The following is an 18,579-nucleotide window of genomic DNA, read 5'->3' on the forward strand; positions in this document are numbered from 1 at the left end:
ATGCTGCATTTTTGACAAATGTTTAATAGTTAGGAATACAACGCAATAAAGTCAATCATGAAAGTCAATTTTAATAGTTTCAGATATATTACATAATAATTTACAATTGTGAACGGAAGTACACTTTTCCCTGGAATGTAGGTTTAGTTTAGTGGGGTTTTTTTCTCATGTTAAATCGGTTTTTTCATGAAGGATTGATACAAAGTCAGCATCCTTTTCAAAATGCCCTTTATTTCCCTTTAGATCACACATAATAACTTAAAGGCATATTGTCACAGACCACTGACCTATTTAATGGTGTAACAAAGTATTACCTGAACATAAAATATTTTGAATTGTCCCTAAATGTACTTTATTCAACCATCTTTATAACCACCATACTCCATTTATTAATGACATTTTGTAAAAAATAATTGAATTATGGCAATGGTCCGTAATTCAAAAACTAAAATTGTCGAGAGGGATGACATGGATTTCACTCCATCATGGTTCAGTTAAGGTGATGCAATAGCTAGATTTGGTTTCCAACAATTAATGTAATTTTTATTTATTATCCATTTTTAGAGAAATAAGGTCCTTAAATCCGTGACAGTATGCCTTTAATGCATTTCAATGAGATCATTAATTTTACTTGTCATTGGTAATAGTAAAATCACATAATATATTTTTGGCCTCGTAGCTGTCAACGTTTCTAGGCCAGATGGATTCCCCAACTCATCCTGCATCCTCCACCGCGTCTGTCGGTGTCGTCCCTGTAGTAGCGTGTCCACGTGTTGGCCGTGGCGCAAAGCTGTCTGCTGATGCTGCCGCCACCGCCACACTGTCCGCCGTCGCCGTCCGGATACCAGTAGAAACACAGCTTGGCGTTCTTCAACCACAGTGGCACGGTGGTGGGGATCTTGATTCGCCATGACATTTGACATCCACCTCCACGTCTGTCGGTGTCGTCGCGGTAGTATGGCGTGTAACTGCCGACACCTGCACACATTTCTCGTGCTGCACCACCCTCGAAACAACAAAAAACTTCGCCCTGGACCTGACCAAGAGCCTGAAGTTTTTGGACCCTGACTTCTAATTCTAACAAATACATTTAAGGGCAAAAATAATAAATAGAGCATTAATTTAAAGTTTGGGTAACGTAAATAGCATTGAAATGCACTGAATATTTAGTGATACAGGTTTGTGCTTTTGAAAAATGGGGTGGGGAATGCACTCGCCTAATTGACATACAGTAGTTAGGGTCTTGTCAGCCTCGTACAAGGATTGATGAAAAGGCGCTCTGCGAGAGAAATGGGTTGGCGGTATTGTGTTGTTTGTTTAATTATATGCACGGTGATTAAACTGAGTACTTAAAATGTTTCGCCATGAGTTCCGCCGCCAACCTCTGCTAGGACAGGTACCTCCTCTTTTTGGGGCTTAGTCGGACTTTAAGCTTTTTGACCGTGGTTCAAAATTTTATGTTTATTTTTTGGGTAAACAGTCCGACGTACTTTACTTTGGCAGCCTGTCTAAATTGCTCGAATCACCTTAAAACCTTTTGGATGAGCAATCTAATTTTATTTTAGGGTTTAAATTTTTGTCCAGACATGAGTCGAATGAATCAGCTAGTTTGGCCTTAGGTCCCTTTACCTAACTTTTAAATTTTATTCCAAATTCCGCCCACCTCAAACAAATGGCCCGGAAAGTCGGAGATTAAGCCCGTGACATGCGTGCGTGAAGCTCCAGTAGCATTTACGCACGTTAAAAATTATCCGCTCCGCACTTAAAATGTTCCTCTTTTAATCGAGGTATGAAGTGTTCATGAGCACACTGAGCCTCTTGGCCAAGATGAAGCTTCACTATTTCCTTCTCTTCTTCTTCTTCATTTTTTTTCTGTCACATATTACAGTGACGATTTTGTGAAGACATCAACAATCGCTTATCGCTTAAGACACTTTCTTTTCCGATTTATCGTAAGCGACCTTGAAGACACCAGCAATGAAACTACAACCGTCAGTTGATAGCTGTCGTTACGATATGATGTGCGGTCGGTCTGGGATCGATCCCCGTCGTTGGGCCCATTGGGCTATTTCTCGCTCCAGCCAGTGCACCACGATTAGTATATCAAAGGCCGTGGTATGTGCTATCCTGTCGATGGGATGATGCATATAAAAGATCCCTTACTACTAGTACAACCATGTAGCGGGTTTCCTTTCTAAGACTATATGTCAAAAATATTAATAAATCAGTGTGTTTTAGTTTTGTCGTTAACTTTTTTCTTCTTTTTTTTCGTTTCAGATCGCCTCTCACATATAAATATAGTGGAATTTTAATTTTATTTCCATTTAAATGGGGGTTTTAAAAGCAACTTATGGATAAATAATACTTGTATTAATTAGTTAGTTTATTCCATAATGTAACTCCTGAAGGGAAGAATGAATGAAGGAATGAATGAATGAATGTTTAACGACACCCCAGCACGAAAAATACATCGGCTATTGGGTGTCAAACTGTGGTAAATGCAAACAGTAAGTGACCTGAAGGGAAAAAGGAATCAGAAACTAATTTTGTTCGACTTCTATAACAGACTATATCCGTGTAAGTGATCGCCATCACGCAATGGGTATCGAGAATGTTCAGCGACTGTTTTAGGCAATTTTTCGAATAAATAAGCTGGAGTTATATCTTTACAGAGTCGATACATAATTTGTGGTATTTCCTTCTCTCTGATAAACGGTACAAAATCAGTTTCTTTATATAATGACTGATGAGACGTTCAACGAACAGCACCACAAATTGAATACTATTTTAATATTTAGGTGAACAAAACTGTAAAAAAAAAAACTGCATCCTGATTGTATATATTATTAGTATATAACTCGATTTGTTTTGTGAACACCTGCTACATTTTGTTCTATGTGTAACATCAGATATATTCTATGTTATCTCGGCAAACATCGATCTGATAGTTTTGAGGTGCAAAATCATTATATAATAAATGTGTTATGTTTCTATGAGATACAAATCAGTAACCTATACCGGTACCAAATTATTATAAACAGTTTCTCAATAACGGATCCGGGAGTGTTTGAAAATGGGTAGGGAGTGGATTTGAACCCGATCTATTTAAAGTGAAGTGACAAAAATTAAACAAAATAAATAGTGGTGTTCTTAATTAACAATATTCTGAGAAAGAGAGAATGTTGGACAGGATGGGTCATTTACGTATTGATTAATATTTTAGACTACGGTTATTTCGACACTTGGTCGAGACAAAGAGACAAACATACAGACAGCTAAACAAACATACATATTTACAGACAGACAGAGAGAGAGAGAGAGAGAGAGAGAGAGAGAGAGAGAGAGAGAGAGAGAGAGAGAGAGAGAGAGAGAGAGAGAGAGAGAGAGAGAGAGCGCTTCTACTGTACTACTTCCTGTCCTATCACTGAGCTACATCCCAACCCATAACAGAGCTATTGCCTGTCCCATCACTGAGCTACGTGCCAACCCATCACTGAGCTACGGAGAGAGAGAGAGAGAGAGAGAGAGAGAGAGAGAGAGAGAGAGAGAGAGAGAGAGAGAGAGAGAGAGAGAGAGACAGACAGACAGAGAGAGACAGAGAGAGAGAGTGAGAACTCTTCTACAATATAGCCTACTTCTACCTAAAAGTAAGTAACATATTTTTATAAGTCCGTCAAGGGACACTGGTTGGGAGTGGAAAAAGCCTGGTCTATCGAGGGATTCCGCGACCCATTGTATCTCAGGCGAGATATCTACAACTGAGCTACGTCCTGTCCCATCACTGAGCTACGTCCTGTCCCATCATCGAGCTACGCCCTGTCCCGTAACTGAGCTACGTCCCAACCCATCACTCAGCTACGTCCTGTCCCATCATTGAGCTACGTCCCAACCCATAACTGAGCTACATCCTATCCCATCACTGAGCTACGTCCTGTGCCATCATTGAGCTACGTCCCAACCGATAACTGAGCTACGTCCCAACCCATCACTGAGCTACGTCCTGTCCCATCATTGAGCTACGTCCCAACCCATCACTGAGCTACGTCCCAACCCATCACTGAGCTACCTTCTGTCCCATCACTGAGCTATGTCCCAACCCATCACTGAGCTACTTCCTGTCCCATCATTGAGCTACGTCCCAACCCATAACTGAGCTACGTCCCAAACCATCACTGAGCTACGTCCCAACCCATAACTGAGCTACGTCCCAAACCATCACTGAGCTACGTCCCAACCCATCACTGAGCTACGTTCCAACCCATCACTGAGCTACTTCCTGTCCCATTACTGAGCAACATCCAAACCCATAACAGAGCTATTGCCTGTCCCATCACTGAGCTACGTCGGAATCCATAACAGAGCTGTTGCCTGTCCATCACTGAGCTACGTCCCAACCCATCACTGAGCTACGTCCCAATCCACCACCGAACTACTTCCTGTCCCACCACTGTGCTACGTCCCAATTCACCACCGAGCTACTTCCTGTCCCATCACTGAGCTGCGTCCCAATCCACCACCGAGCTACATCCTGTCCCATCACTGAGCTGCGTCCCAATCCACCGCCGAGCTACTTCCTGTCCCATCACTGAGCTGCGTCCCAATCCACCGCCGAGCTACTTTCTGTCCCATCATTGAGCTACGTCCCAATCCACCGCCGAGCTACTTCCTGTCCCATCACTAAGCTACGTCCCAATCAACCACCGAGCTACTTCCTGTCTCATCACTGAGCTACGTCTGCAATTGAAATTCGTGTTAAATTCCTCAACTTCAAATGAAGATAGTCAATAGAACGGGTTGCCGTTCTAATAACAACATACACCATTGCGAACATACATTATATAAGCATTTTTTGCACTCCAAAACTGAGAACTTTTCCGTCTCAGTTTGTTGCTATATGACCGCAGCTGGCTGTAGTACCGGTTCGAACAGGTAGTTCTGAAACCCATTCATACCTGCCGCCTCTTTCGTTATACACCCCATGTCCCAAAAGGTCAATGTACAATATTACAAAATAGCATGGGCAAATTCCAGCCAGAAGGCTTACCATTAAAAAGTACAAATTGTTTTAATTCTTCCCCAATTACTAGAAGTCAATATATATGAACCACAAAATATGTCACAATTAGAAACTATAGTGGACCGTGATGAATGAACTTTCACCCGGAAGAGCTGAGCTACTTCCTGTCCCATCATTGAGCTACGTCCCAAACCATCATTGAGCTACGTCCTGTCCCATCACTGAGCTACGTCTTGTCCCATCACTAAGCTACGTCATGACCCATCACTGAGCTACGTCCTGTCACATCACTGCGATACGTCATGACCCTTCACTAAGCTACGTCCTGTCACATCACTGAGCTACGTCATGACCCATCACTAAGATACGTCATGACCCATTACTGAGATACGTCGTGACCCATCACTGAGATACGTCATGACCCATCACTGAATTACGACTTAACCATCGCTGAGCTACGTCCTGTCACATCACTGAGATACGTCATGACCCATCACTGAGATACGTCATGACCCATCACTGAGATACGTCATGACCCATCACTGAACTACGACTTAACCCATCACTGAGCTACGTCCTGTCACATCACTGAGATACGTTATGACCCATCACTGAGATACGTCATGACCCATCACTGAGATACGTCATGACCCATCACTGAACTAGGACTTAACCCATCACTGATCTACGTCCTATCCTTCGATTCCTGACAATGAACTGTTGAGTAATTCTCTCCTAGCAGCTTCATAACTCGTAGGTACATTTTGAGCTATTTTCAAACCATCATGTCTGTCGTTTCAAAACTTGTAAGGATATTGTAGAGATAGCTCAGTTTATTGAAATATTAGAACATTTCATACATTTTAGAAGTGTATAGACCACAATGTCTTGCCTACAATATTCATCTCTGTGCATTCAATGCGATCTTGGTTGTCCTAATCTCTACAGAAAATCAAGATCAACTTGGTGTGATAGTTTGACACCTGCCACAAGTTTTATGATATGGGCCCACCGTATTTTGTAGCAACACATCCAGTTAAATCGCCATGATTCAGAACATACATATCATGAACAAAATCATTTACTTGTCTCCAAATAACATTTGAACATTTCGGTCTTTCAAGTGCCGAACTAACATTACTTATATATATGCCCTATATACTGAAAAACAAAAGACACGCATATATTAATTTTGTTTTCTTTATTTTATTTAAAATTATTCAGTTTGAATTTCATTAGTGTTTGTGTGTTAATATTATTAAAATCTGAACATTTTAGGCCCATTCCGAGCACGGCGGAGCAAGGGTGCTTGGGGGCTCTAGCCCCTCCAATAATTCTGACTCAAAAAATATTATTGGTAGTAATTCCTAAGGCAGACATGAATTTTACTTGTAGAATGCAGGAAATTGCATTTCAGGACATTCAGTTTTCAAAATGTTATGGGGCAGCATACCCCTAAACCCCTTAAAAATTTTACTATGCGCCCTCGATCTGTCAGCCCTAACATCCCACTCCTTTGTGTTTACTTGCTTCCGCTATGCCTGCATTTTTACATTTTATTTCCAGATATAATTGTATCATGAACAATAATATATTAAAATATTTGCATTTCTTCTGTTGTTCAGTTTATGATGTAAAAAAACAAAACAAAAAAACTACAAAAAACCTACATTTTACACCTATTTGTGAATTTGTTTTTATCCTACAACCACTGTTTCTATTAACAGATTACGATGACGGATAAAGCAATGGCATATACGTCTGACATCACACGCATAGCTACATTACAAAATCGCTCTTTGACCTCTAAGTCATCGTACAATGTAGCTGAAATAACAGAAATAATAGCTTTTCCGCTTAATTTTTATGTTCTGCAGGATAAAGATAATACCTACTTATTGGCTTTATCCTGTTCAGGCCGAATGAGAAATTTCCCGTTCTTACTTTGAAAATCTACTATTCTGCTATGATTTATTTGAACTTGGTTGTTTCCCTCAACTGATTATAAGGAATTTTAGTATTATTAAATATTGGGTGTCGTTATTAAAAACCGATAATTGTATATAATACTCCAAGCTTGTTACAAGGAACTTATTGATCTACTACGGAGTAAACCATATTGTAAAATGAACTGGTTGTACCATGTGAACAAATTACTATGTGAAAATGTTTTTTCTTTTGTATGGGAAGCTCAGTATGTCACAAATGAAAATGCGTTCCTATATCAATTTAAACAACGTCTTCAAGACAACTTTATACAAAACACTGCTGCTGTACTTAATAACTCATCAAAATGTATACTATACAAACATATCACAGATATCTTTCAGCTTTAGCCATATTTACAGAAACCTATTTTAGCCAAATATAGATGTATTCTAACCAAATATCGAACACACTCTCACTCTTTAAAATTTAATGTTGAAACCGGAAGATATTCTGGCCAGAAGTGATCGCATATGTTCATTATGCAATATAAGAGCTAGAGGATGAATTCCACTTTATACTCGTTTGTCCATTGTTTATGGAATTGCGTGTGAAATACATTAAGAAATATTATTACATTAACCCTTCAAACTTATCCAATTATTACGCAACCCTAGCGTCAAAGTTATTAACAATATCTGTAAATTACTTTTATGCTTCTACAGCTAAGCTAGAACTTTACTGTAACTACACTTTACTGTGTCCCTCACTAGAACCAATCGTCCTATACATATATCTCTACATGTATGTACAAAAAGTACTTACTATTATGTCTTATAACTAAAGTACAGTCATTGTTATAATATTTACCATCTTGCCAACATCTTGTTTCTGTTTCTGATTTAAATGTTTATCATTTTGTTCTTATATTCCGTAAGGCATAAGGAAAATAAATGAATTGAATACCTTGACAGGATAAAGACAATACCCTACGTCATTAACTAGTTATTCTCTATTTATTCTCGATTTATTAGAATGCTTGATTTTTTTTCAAATAATGGAGAATACAACGCAATAAAGTCGATAATTAAAATCAATTTTAATAGTTACAAGTATATTACATGGCAAAAGTGTGAACGGATATACACTTTTCCCTTGGAATGTAGGTTTTGTGTTTGGTGTTAATTTTTCTCATGTTTTTTATCGGTTTGGTACAGAGTCATATGATTTCAGCATCATTTCAAAATGCCCTCTATTTGCCTTTAGATGACACATAATAACTTAATGCATTTCAATGAGATCATTAATTTTGCTTGTCATTGGCAATAGTAAAATCAAATAATATATGTTTGGTCTCGTGGCTGTTAACGTTTCTAGGCTAGATGGATTCCCCAACTCATCCTGCATCCTCCACCGCGTCTGTCGGTGTCGTCCCTGTAGTAGCGTGTCCACGTGTTGGCCGTCGCGCAAACCTGTCTGCTGATGCTGCCGCCACCGCCACACTGTCCGCCGTCGCCGTCCGGATACCAGTAGAAACACAGCTTGGCGTTCTTCAACCACAGTGGCACGGTGGTGGGGATCTTGAGTCGCCATGACATTTGACATCCACCGCCACGTCTATCGGTGTCGTCGCGGTAGTACGGCGTGTAGCTGCCGACACCTGCACACATTTATCGTGCTGCACCACCCCCGCACTGTCTGCCATCACCATCCGGATGCCAACGATAGCACAGCTGTACGGCGTTGAACCAAGATGGCCGTCTGTTTGTGAGAGGAATGATTCCCCAGCTCATCCTGCAGCTTTCGCCCCTCCGGTCTGTGTCGTTCTTGTAATACTGAGTCATTTCCTCTGGTTTGCCGCACAGGTGTCTGCCAACCCCTCCACCACACTGCCCGCCATCGCCATCCGGGTACCATCTGTAGCACAGCTGCGTCTGCGTTGTGAACCAGTCGGGCACAAGGAAATCCTCATCCACTTCCTGACCAAGTGTATCGACAACGCTTTGTTGAGGAATCACTTGAGCCAGTGCTGTCCTCACTCGTCCCAGTAACTCAGTGATGTCTGCACCCCCGTGATTGTACCGCTGTCCCGCACTCAATAATATTCTCATCAGCTCGCGCAGATACGCTTTGTTCACGTGGGCAGCGACTGCCCGTTACATTGATGCTCGTTTCGCGTCATCCTGGATGAATTCGCTGATGGGAATTAGCTCCCCTGAGAAGAGCCACGGATTTGCTGAAACTGTCGGTTGCCATGTTGGAATTCCATTACCGGCTAATAGTTTTGTGTCTCCTCCATAATATCTGTTTAAAAAAAAAGAAAAATCAATATTAAAAAGTCATATTAATTTATTCACTCATACTTCCTTTAACAAATTTGCCCTTTCAGTCATGTAGATCAGATACCCACAATTTAAGAAATAGTATAATGAAGAAGAACATAGTGATTAAAACGTTAATAAATTAGCAACTTCCGAATTAGCAAAACCATAGTTAACGTTCACATATTCGCATGTCACCACATTTGGCTGTGTTGGGATGTTTGACTGATTTGGTTGTCATAAGGTGGCGATATGGGTGGTTTTGAAGGAATTGTTTTTGTTTTAGGGTTAGTAATCTTGTGATATTATTTTAAATAAGACGTGTTCAGTTCTCGATGACATGTTTATACTGTAGGTTTTGTTTAATATGAGTCCACAACAGTTTTTATTAGTTATTAGCTGTCATCTAATTTCAAACACCGCACTATCTCGGAATTTTGATATGATTAGAAACCAAATGCTGTGACTGCAAAACAATCGTGTCTGTTTAAATAGTTAAATAGACGTTGGTTATTAGGGTTTACAAAATAGAATCCCCACAAAAACCAAACAAAAAGAATAAACAAAGACATAAACAAAAACAAAACAGTGGAGGAGAGGTATTGATATTGCTATAATATTTTAATCATGGGCTAAATATCAGGATAACCATGAACGCTTGTACTTGCCAAAACTGATAATTTAAACAACAAGTTCTAAGTAATGTGTGAGTTAACAGTCCAGCAAGCTGTAATAGTAAAACATTACTACCTAATCACTAGCGGCGTTATTTGTGATATTGAGACCGTGGCATTTGGTCTAGAGAACGAGAGCAAACTTCTCTGGAATAAAAAGGAGTCTTTTATATGCAATTCCATCACGAGAGAAGTCGTGGCACGGTCGTGGCACAGTTGTAGATTTATAAATTTCTAAAGTTATATCATTAAATACCAATATAAATACGCTATTTGTAAAATCAGTGGATTTTAATCAATCATATTTTAAAGGTATTTATTACGCAAACTATTTTTAACTATTATGTCTTTTTCACTTTTAAATTACACATTCAAGCTCTAACCTTAATATGATTTTAGTGGTAGCATGCCAGGGCTACAAGTTTATGAAGTCTGGTAGCCCTCAGAAAAAAATCGGTAGCCCTAAAATGTCATTAAAAATAATGTCATTATTGGTTATAACTTCTTGTTTAAATTCCCAGTTTTATCATATGCAATGTCTTTGTGGTCATTCTGCTGTTTGAAGTATATCTCCAAATGCATTATATCACAACAAAAAAGGTGCATGCTTTGAAAACAAAGGTGGGTGACTTTAATGGATTTTTTAATCATACATACCTTATAGTTTCTGTAGTTTTCTGTCTTTATGTTTAGTCCACTCGGGTGTTGCTACCCTGGTATCCGCCGTTAACAGACAGGATCTTCAGGAACGATGCCTCTGCCTGAGTCTTCACGTCTCTCGTAGACTTGCCTTTGTAATAGTCAGACGACGTCTCCAGGTGTAGCTTAATAATTCCTCCAAAATTAGCAGACTGGAACAGGTGTGTGCCAAAGTATCGTATAAACTGGAAGTACGATGACGCCGTATTGGCGTTGAACTCTGAATTAAGAAGTCTGTCGATGAATGACTTAGCATTTCTGCTGATGTTTAGGGCCCAGGGCATGTGAAGATCGACCCGAACAGCCGAACTGTAGGACGAGACCTCCTCTATGTACTTGGAGGAATTTGTAATGGTGTGCTGAGACCGCGAGTACGATCCGCTAGCCGAGAAGGCTCCTTTAAATATGTGGAGTCCCAAGCCAGCACTCGATGACATTGTACGCTTTACTTCATGATAGTTCTTGAATATCTGGGTATTGGCGTTCAACCATCCGCCGGGTATTCTGGATATATCCCAAACCTGGTCAGGCATATGTCAAACACTTGCTGCAAATAAAATATATTTTAAAATATAGAAATATATTTTAATTAAATTTGCGAAGAGGTCTTTGACCTCTTTCACATTCCCACTGCGCATGTGCGCGAAGAGTAACGTCCCTTACCGAATTAGACGGTATCGAGGCTATATACAAATTGGGGGCATGATCGACAGTTGTCATGAGCGTCGTGAGTAGCATCGTAGGAGCTGTGAACCTCTAGCGACTAACGTACATATATTTCGTATAAGATGGTAAAATGGCTGCGAAAAACGGTCTACTAAAGTTTACATCGGAATCGTTTAAGACCAAAAGCAGTGAAACATTAACTTAGACGAAGTTTCTGGAGCCGCCTGTCAAGGGTTTTCTAACAACGTAAAATTAAAAGATTCATACAATAAAATTAACTTTAGTGGAATGTGTTTGCTACTTTTAACAATTAGAATTATAGTTAAATATTCATGCGGATTTCCAGTGATTTTTAATTCTCCACATGTATCAGTATTTAAAATTTAATAAAATATGCCCCCCCCCCCTTCCCCCTAAAAACACAACAAAACCCCTTTCTCGAATAGATCTTTATCGCAGCTCTATTTTCCCCTTATCGTTTCATTAAAAAAGATAGTTGTACAACTACTAATCAATGTTATATGTCTGTCACGGGGATCCTATAATACCCGTAACTGAATGAAACACGATTGTCCAAATATCTCTCCTAACTGTATATCTATTAGATCTCTCTGTAACAGGCAGTGTTACTCGCTGTGGCTCGTCTAGGTATGATCAGAGATACGATCTTATATAAAGTATATATTATTATAACACAACAAAAACACAATACACTTTGGAATCTGTATTAACCTACGCTGACAATGTACTGCCGCAGTAGTTAATTAATAACAACAATAAATAACAACCCAGAACTGATCACTTAATTAGTTAATCTCTAGGTGTCTAGTTTGCACAATATGCTAATCACTTCACCGTGACACAACACCCACACGTGTGATAATTGAGAAACGCTAACACACACACGTGTGATAATGGAGAAACGCTTCCAGGGGAACTTAATTAATAAAGGAATTACAACACTATTCCTAACTGGTTAATTTTTAATTAACCCTAACTACTCATTCAATAACCTTGTAATACAGAATTAATACTGGTACCTATCACAATAAAGACAATAACCTACAGTTTACCTAGGTCCTCTAGGATGACTGGCTAAGCTTTATATATATATATATCAGAACGGTGAGCCTACAGAATACTGCGTCAGATGACCGGCAGCACCGTCTAAATAATATTGGTATAATACAGTATTAAAATATTTAAAGTTCACATCAATCACATCAAGGTTATACACAGAGCAGAAATAATATATTTACCAAAGTCCGGACGGACAACGTTCCCCCGGGATACCTTCCTATGGTTCTCCTCGATATCTCTCAAATCCTAGCTATTTATTCAAAACTCTCAGAGACAGCGAATATCGCCTGGGGGTACAAGGCGGTACCTCACGTATCATCTGATATTTCCACCTCTCCCAGAGTCGGTATATTTTTCTCTGATCGTCAGACTGGCTGTCGCCATCCTCTACGAGCAATTAACTGGCCATAAACAGCACTACCGGAGATATTACGTAACTACTAGCCACATGGCCTCCAAACCTGCGCTGGGTGTGTATTAGAAAAGCTCGATGACCGTCGCGCAAGGGTATCACGTAACAAATTGCCCATTTGGGCTAAGTGCATTTGGAACTGCACACGGCCTTCTAAAACAATTAATATCGCCACAGGCGAAAAGAAATTAAGAGCATGTACCGTCACAATGTCCATAAATTATTTATTTATGTATTTATTTATTTATTTACTTATTTTATTTTATTTTATTTTATTTTATTTTCACTATCATTTATATCAGATACATACAATTTCACTTGAAATAATATCTGATATTTACGAACTTTTAAAACATATATTTGTGTGTGTGTGTGTGTGTGTGTGTGTGTGTGTGTGTGTGTGTGTGTGTGTGTGTGTGTGTGTGTCTGTGTGTGTGTGTGTAGTGCCGTGACCTTATTTATTATTTTATTTATCTTATTTTATTTATTTATTTTATTATATTTATTTATTTATTTATTTTATTTACTTTTCGTTATCACTTATATCAGTCACATACAACTTCATTTGAAATATCTGGTATTTACGAAGGTTAAAAAGTTTGTTTATTATTTACATGTATTTATTTATTTATTACTCAATTTATTTTCTTTGTTTGTTTGATTCTTTCTTTATTTTCACTTCACCATCATTTATATTAGTCATATACAACAACTTCATATGACATATCTGGTATTTACGAAGTTTTAAAAAGATGTATTTATTTATTAGGCCCTATTTCTTCTTTTTCATTCACCGTTTTAATTATTTCGGCTTAAATTCAGGCTTGGGCTGTTTACTTTTGTTGATTGTCCGTCGTCCGAGGCATTACTTAATATGTTTGCTTTCAACATTCAAACGAAGTACCTTATTACTGCGCATAATAAACCCTCACGAGTTTATAATAATCAAACCATCCTGAGTTTGTAGCCATATTATCAAGCTGTCGGGTAGTCTAATTTGTTATAAATAAAACTTACATGTTTCTTAGGCTAAATAATCTTGTTTCGAATTTAAATAGCTGTATATTCAATACAATTACATGTCTGACCATTCTCAGGTCGGTAGCAACCGAGAAGTCGGAGGGGGGGGGGGGGGGGGGTGACTGTAGCCCCACTTTTATAAACCCGGTTTAAAATATGGCTTTTGCCCCCCCCCCTCCCCCACACCAACTAGACTGTGTCCCTCCACTACAGAGTGTGCTCCCTTCCCTCCCCCAACTCCAGATATCGTTCCTACGGGCCTGAGTTTATTGTTTTATAGTACCATAGCTCAAATTTCATATGTATCATTTAATTTTATTCCAAATACCGAACAAAATTTTAAATAACTTGGTGAAAAGAAATCCGGACAATCAATCCTGAATGTATTTATCTGTATAATGCTTTATAAATATTTAAATCATGTTAAATACAATAAATATCTGTATACATACATTAATATTGTTTCAGCCCATATCCGATATTAACTGCGTACGAATCCGAACCGATGGTTTGTCGGGCGTTAACAACGAACTATTTTTTATTTCGTGATAAGCAATAGCCTAATTCACAAATCTCTCCAATAAGTCTTGTTGGATGGTGACAGAATTTTGGGTTCCCTACTGACAGAATAATTAATCATGGAGATATTCACATTCCTATTGCGTGGCCTCCCATTGCCTATGCCCCCCAACTTGTCCACAGGTCTATTTTTGCGAGATCTCGCGTGAGTTCGCGGTTTTTTGCATACTCGAGTTACCTCGCAACGGGCGCAGTGGAATGTGAAAGAGGTTTTATAAAATAAATATACCGGCAATCTTATTAAAATCAGCTCCACTGGCCTGTACTATGGAAATTAAGGATCCAGTGAAGCTGATTTTAATCAGATTGAATGTACCGGGTTATATAAATTTTAAAAAGTGAAATATTATCTTTATTTTTTAGTAATCTATAGCTCTTAGATAAAATATTTCCCTTTCATAAATATTTGGAGCATAATAATACAATTTATATTAATGTATTAATTTATGTAAGTTAGGTAATGAACAAATCTCTGCTTGTCATTCTCGTACCAATAATATGTCTGAGAAACGAAATCTGTATCAATTTTATGTTTGAAATAAACTTGTAGATGGTTGTTATAGAAACATCTAAACAAAATATCAGATTCTAAGGGCGGTAATTGTTTTCAGGTTTGGGCGATGCCTCACTTTTAATATTCATGATATTTTCGATTGTAGGCCAATTGTAACGAATTATTTGATTGGATCGTACAGTTGTTCATTGTAAGTAATTATTATGTCATTTGTTACAGGACTGTGGTCTTTGTATCTACTCAGTGTAAACACTTTTTTTTCAAAAGTTATATATATATATCGTGAAAAATGCAAATTTAAAGAGTTTTGCATTTATTAGCATTTGCAATAATGAATTTTTACTTGCAGAATGCAGGAAAATGTATTTCAGAACATCAAGTTTTAAAATTTTCCCGGGGCATCATGCCCCTAACCTCTCCAAATAATACGGGCAATTCGCACCATTGATCTCAATCAGTCAGCCGCCTCAATACACCCCCGCCCCACCCCCTCAAAAATTGAATTTCGCCGTGCCTGAATATACTGTATCATACCTAAAGTTTATGTGATCGAACATGTCGTGCTCCCCTCTGGAAACATTCCTGCGCACGCCCATTATCTGGATTGTTATATTATTGTTGTTATTTCTTTCTGTCAGTGTTGGAATAATAGTATATTTCCAAACATAGGTCTAAGACATTTTTTAAAGGAAACGTTCTAAGCTAAACAATTTAAAACATAAATGTTTTTAATCAAATGTTCGTTTCGTAATTTTAAAATAATATTTTAACTTACTTGATTCTGATTTGTCCATGTTTTCCCTTCATTACACGTGTAGTCTATTACTGGTCTCAGAAACTCGTCAGCGGTGTTGAAATCCAGGGGCAAGAAGATCAAGTTTTGTGATGTCAACCCCCTTTCGCTGTTTGTTCACGCCTGGTGTTGGATTGGCGCAGTACTGGGCGCCGCTAGCTGCTGTCGCCACCAAACAGACCACTACGACAATGTGATACATCGTGGAATTCTCAGTGTCGGCTGATAAAGCAGGCAGCAGGTTCTTAAATAAGTTTAAATCAATCCATATAAGTGGCAGAATTGTTCTACTTCCTTTTTAAGCATAGCCCTATAATATTATAGGTTTATTTGTATAGGCGTATGAAGCGCCTTAGCACTACTTCAACATGTAGTTGAACGTAGGAATGTGTAACCCTTTTGGAAGCTATGACAGTTGGAAGTAAACGTCGAGTTGTGAACCTGGTCTTTATTTATCATGTCAGTTATAACATATCAGCAGGGCTACAAACTATAAGAAGCCCTACTTTATGGCTTATCTTGTAAATATATTCATCAGTGTAAATGAAGTTACTATACCTAGTACAGCAATTAACAGCATTAGCACGCGCGCGCGCACACACACACACACACACACACACACACACACACACAGACCAAACATCACAACAACAAAAACAACAACTGAAAGCCCCACTTTATTAGCAAATAGTGTAGTACAGTTTCACTCCAACCTACAGATTAGTAATAAAGTGACAAACTTGGGACCAGTGTTATTTTTATGTAGGTACATTGCCGCATTTGCACTATTTCATCAGTGGGGTCGAACCAATTTGTGGTTAACTGAATCGGGGACGAAACGTCTGGTACCCACATTAAGACTGGCTATCGTTCTGCATTACGCTTACATTACTATTAGCGTAGCACTTTTCGCGGCAAAATCTAACAATGGTTTGTAAAAAAAATTAATTTGTATAGTTTAACTTACTTGAATAAAACAAGATCGGTAGGTATATTAATTAATTAATATTAATGGCATGAATGTGTCACAGATTACTGGTAGCCAAATAGCATTTAGTGAAATGTTGCACGTAAAAGCATACGAAAAGAATTTAAGTTTTATGAGTTTTATGAGATTAATATTATGCTTGGGGAAATGTCTGAGTTATACGAAGTTTCGAAATATATTTTGTGAAGCAAAAAACTATATATTAGAAAAACAAAAACAAGTATTACCTATATATTACGGATTACGGCCGGATATCCTATATCATTATTCAAAACAATAGAAGGTTAATTGAAGGGCTTTTCTTTATTAGTTTTTGAGTTGTAGTTTCACGTAAACTGAATGTATGTCTAAACATGAACCTGCACTTGACATTTTACAATTTATCACTTGTGCTAGTACAGAAAAACCCCAAACACGTCTCATATATTTTACATGTTATAATTATTAATGTATTTTAAATATCGAAAACATATTACTGTAAGAAGAAAACAAAACATACTAAATAAAATTTGTAATAAATATTGTTAGAGATCTGTGGTCTGTAACCATATATCTGACGTCATATAACCGTCAATAAAATGTATTGAATGCATCGTTAAATTATTTTTTTCATTTCCCAAGCCGTGTCGGAATAGCAATATATATTATGTTAGACACTAAATAGCCTTATTTTAAAATGTGTCTGTCGGTCATATGCGGTCACGTTGATTTTTTGCCGAATTAAAAAAAGCAGCCCGGATCTAGATAACAATATTATTCACTGCTGCCAAAGAGCAATTTGAGGTTGTAAACAAATCACTATGCATTTTTACATGGATTACAACTAATATTGAGGGTTAAATGATGAAAATGAATTCTGAAAAGATTTGAAGCCAGCTAATTTTTCTATAATATCGAGAGAGAGAGAGAGAGAGAGAGAGAGAGAGAGAGAGAGAGAGAGAGAGAGAGAGAGAGAGAGAGAGAGAGAGACAGAGAGACAGACAGACAGACAGACAGACTACTTCTACCTAAAAGTAAGTAACATATTTTTATAAATCCGTCAAGGGACACTGGTTGGGAGTGGAAAAAGCCTGGTCCATCGAGGGATTCCGCGACCCATTGTATATCAGGCGAGAAATCTACAACTGAGCTATGTCCCAACCTATAACTAAGCTACGTCCCAACATATCACTGAACTACGTCCTGTCCCATCACTGAGCTACACCCCAACCCATAACTGAGCTACTTCCTGTCCCATCACTGAGCTACGTCCTGTCCCATCATTGAGCTACGTCCCAACCCATCACTGAGCTACGTCCTGTCCCATCACTGAGCTACGTCCCAACCCATCACTGAGCTACGTCCTGTTCCATCACTGAGCTACGTCCCAACCCATCACTGAGCTACGTCCCAACCCATCACTGAGCTACTTCCTGTCCCATCACTGAGCTACTTCCTGTCCCATCACTCAGCTACGTCCTGTCCCATCACTCAGCTACATTCCAACCCATCACTGAGCTACGTCCCAATCCATCACTGAGCTACTTCCTGTCCCACCACTCAGCTACAACCAAACCCATAACAGAGCTATTGCCTGTCCCATCACTGAGCTACGTCCCAACCCATAATGGAGCTACTTCCTGCCCCATCATTGAGCTACGTCCCAACCCATCACTGAGCAACGTCCTGTCCCATCATTGAGCTACGTCCCAACCCATAACTGCGCTACACCCTGTCCCATCACTGAGCTACGTCCCAACCCATCACTGACCTACGTCCTGTCCCATCACTGAGCTACGTCCCAACCCATAACTGAGCTACGTCCCAACCCATCACTGAGCTACTTCGTGTCCCATCACTGAGCTACGTTCCAACCCATCACTCAGCTACGTCCCAACCCATCACTGAGCT

General features: G+C 38.8%; 1 protein-coding gene and 1 pseudogene across 1 annotated transcript; both read right to left on the minus strand.

Moving 5' to 3' along the window:
• Positions 1 to 8,118: 8,118 nt before the first annotated feature.
• On the minus strand, positions 8,119 to 10,520 carry LOC121379804 (annotated as a pseudogene).
• On the minus strand, positions 9,047 to 11,170 carry LOC121380205 (perivitellin-2 67 kDa subunit-like). The gene is made up of 2 exons (XM_041509019.1): positions 10,596 to 11,170; positions 9,047 to 9,247 (listed from the first exon to the last, which is right to left on the minus strand). The coding sequence occupies exon 1, from the start codon at positions 11,168 to 11,170 to the stop codon at positions 10,628 to 10,630; it is 543 nt and encodes a 180-aa protein (XP_041364953.1). The 3' UTR covers positions 9,047 to 9,247; positions 10,596 to 10,627.
• Between the last annotated feature and the right edge of the window lie 7,409 nt (positions 11,171 to 18,579).

This window comes from Gigantopelta aegis, chromosome 8 (genome assembly GCF_016097555.1).
Source record: "Gigantopelta aegis isolate Gae_Host chromosome 8, Gae_host_genome, whole genome shotgun sequence".
Lineage (NCBI taxonomy): Eukaryota > Metazoa > Mollusca > Gastropoda > Neomphalida > Peltospiridae > Gigantopelta > Gigantopelta aegis.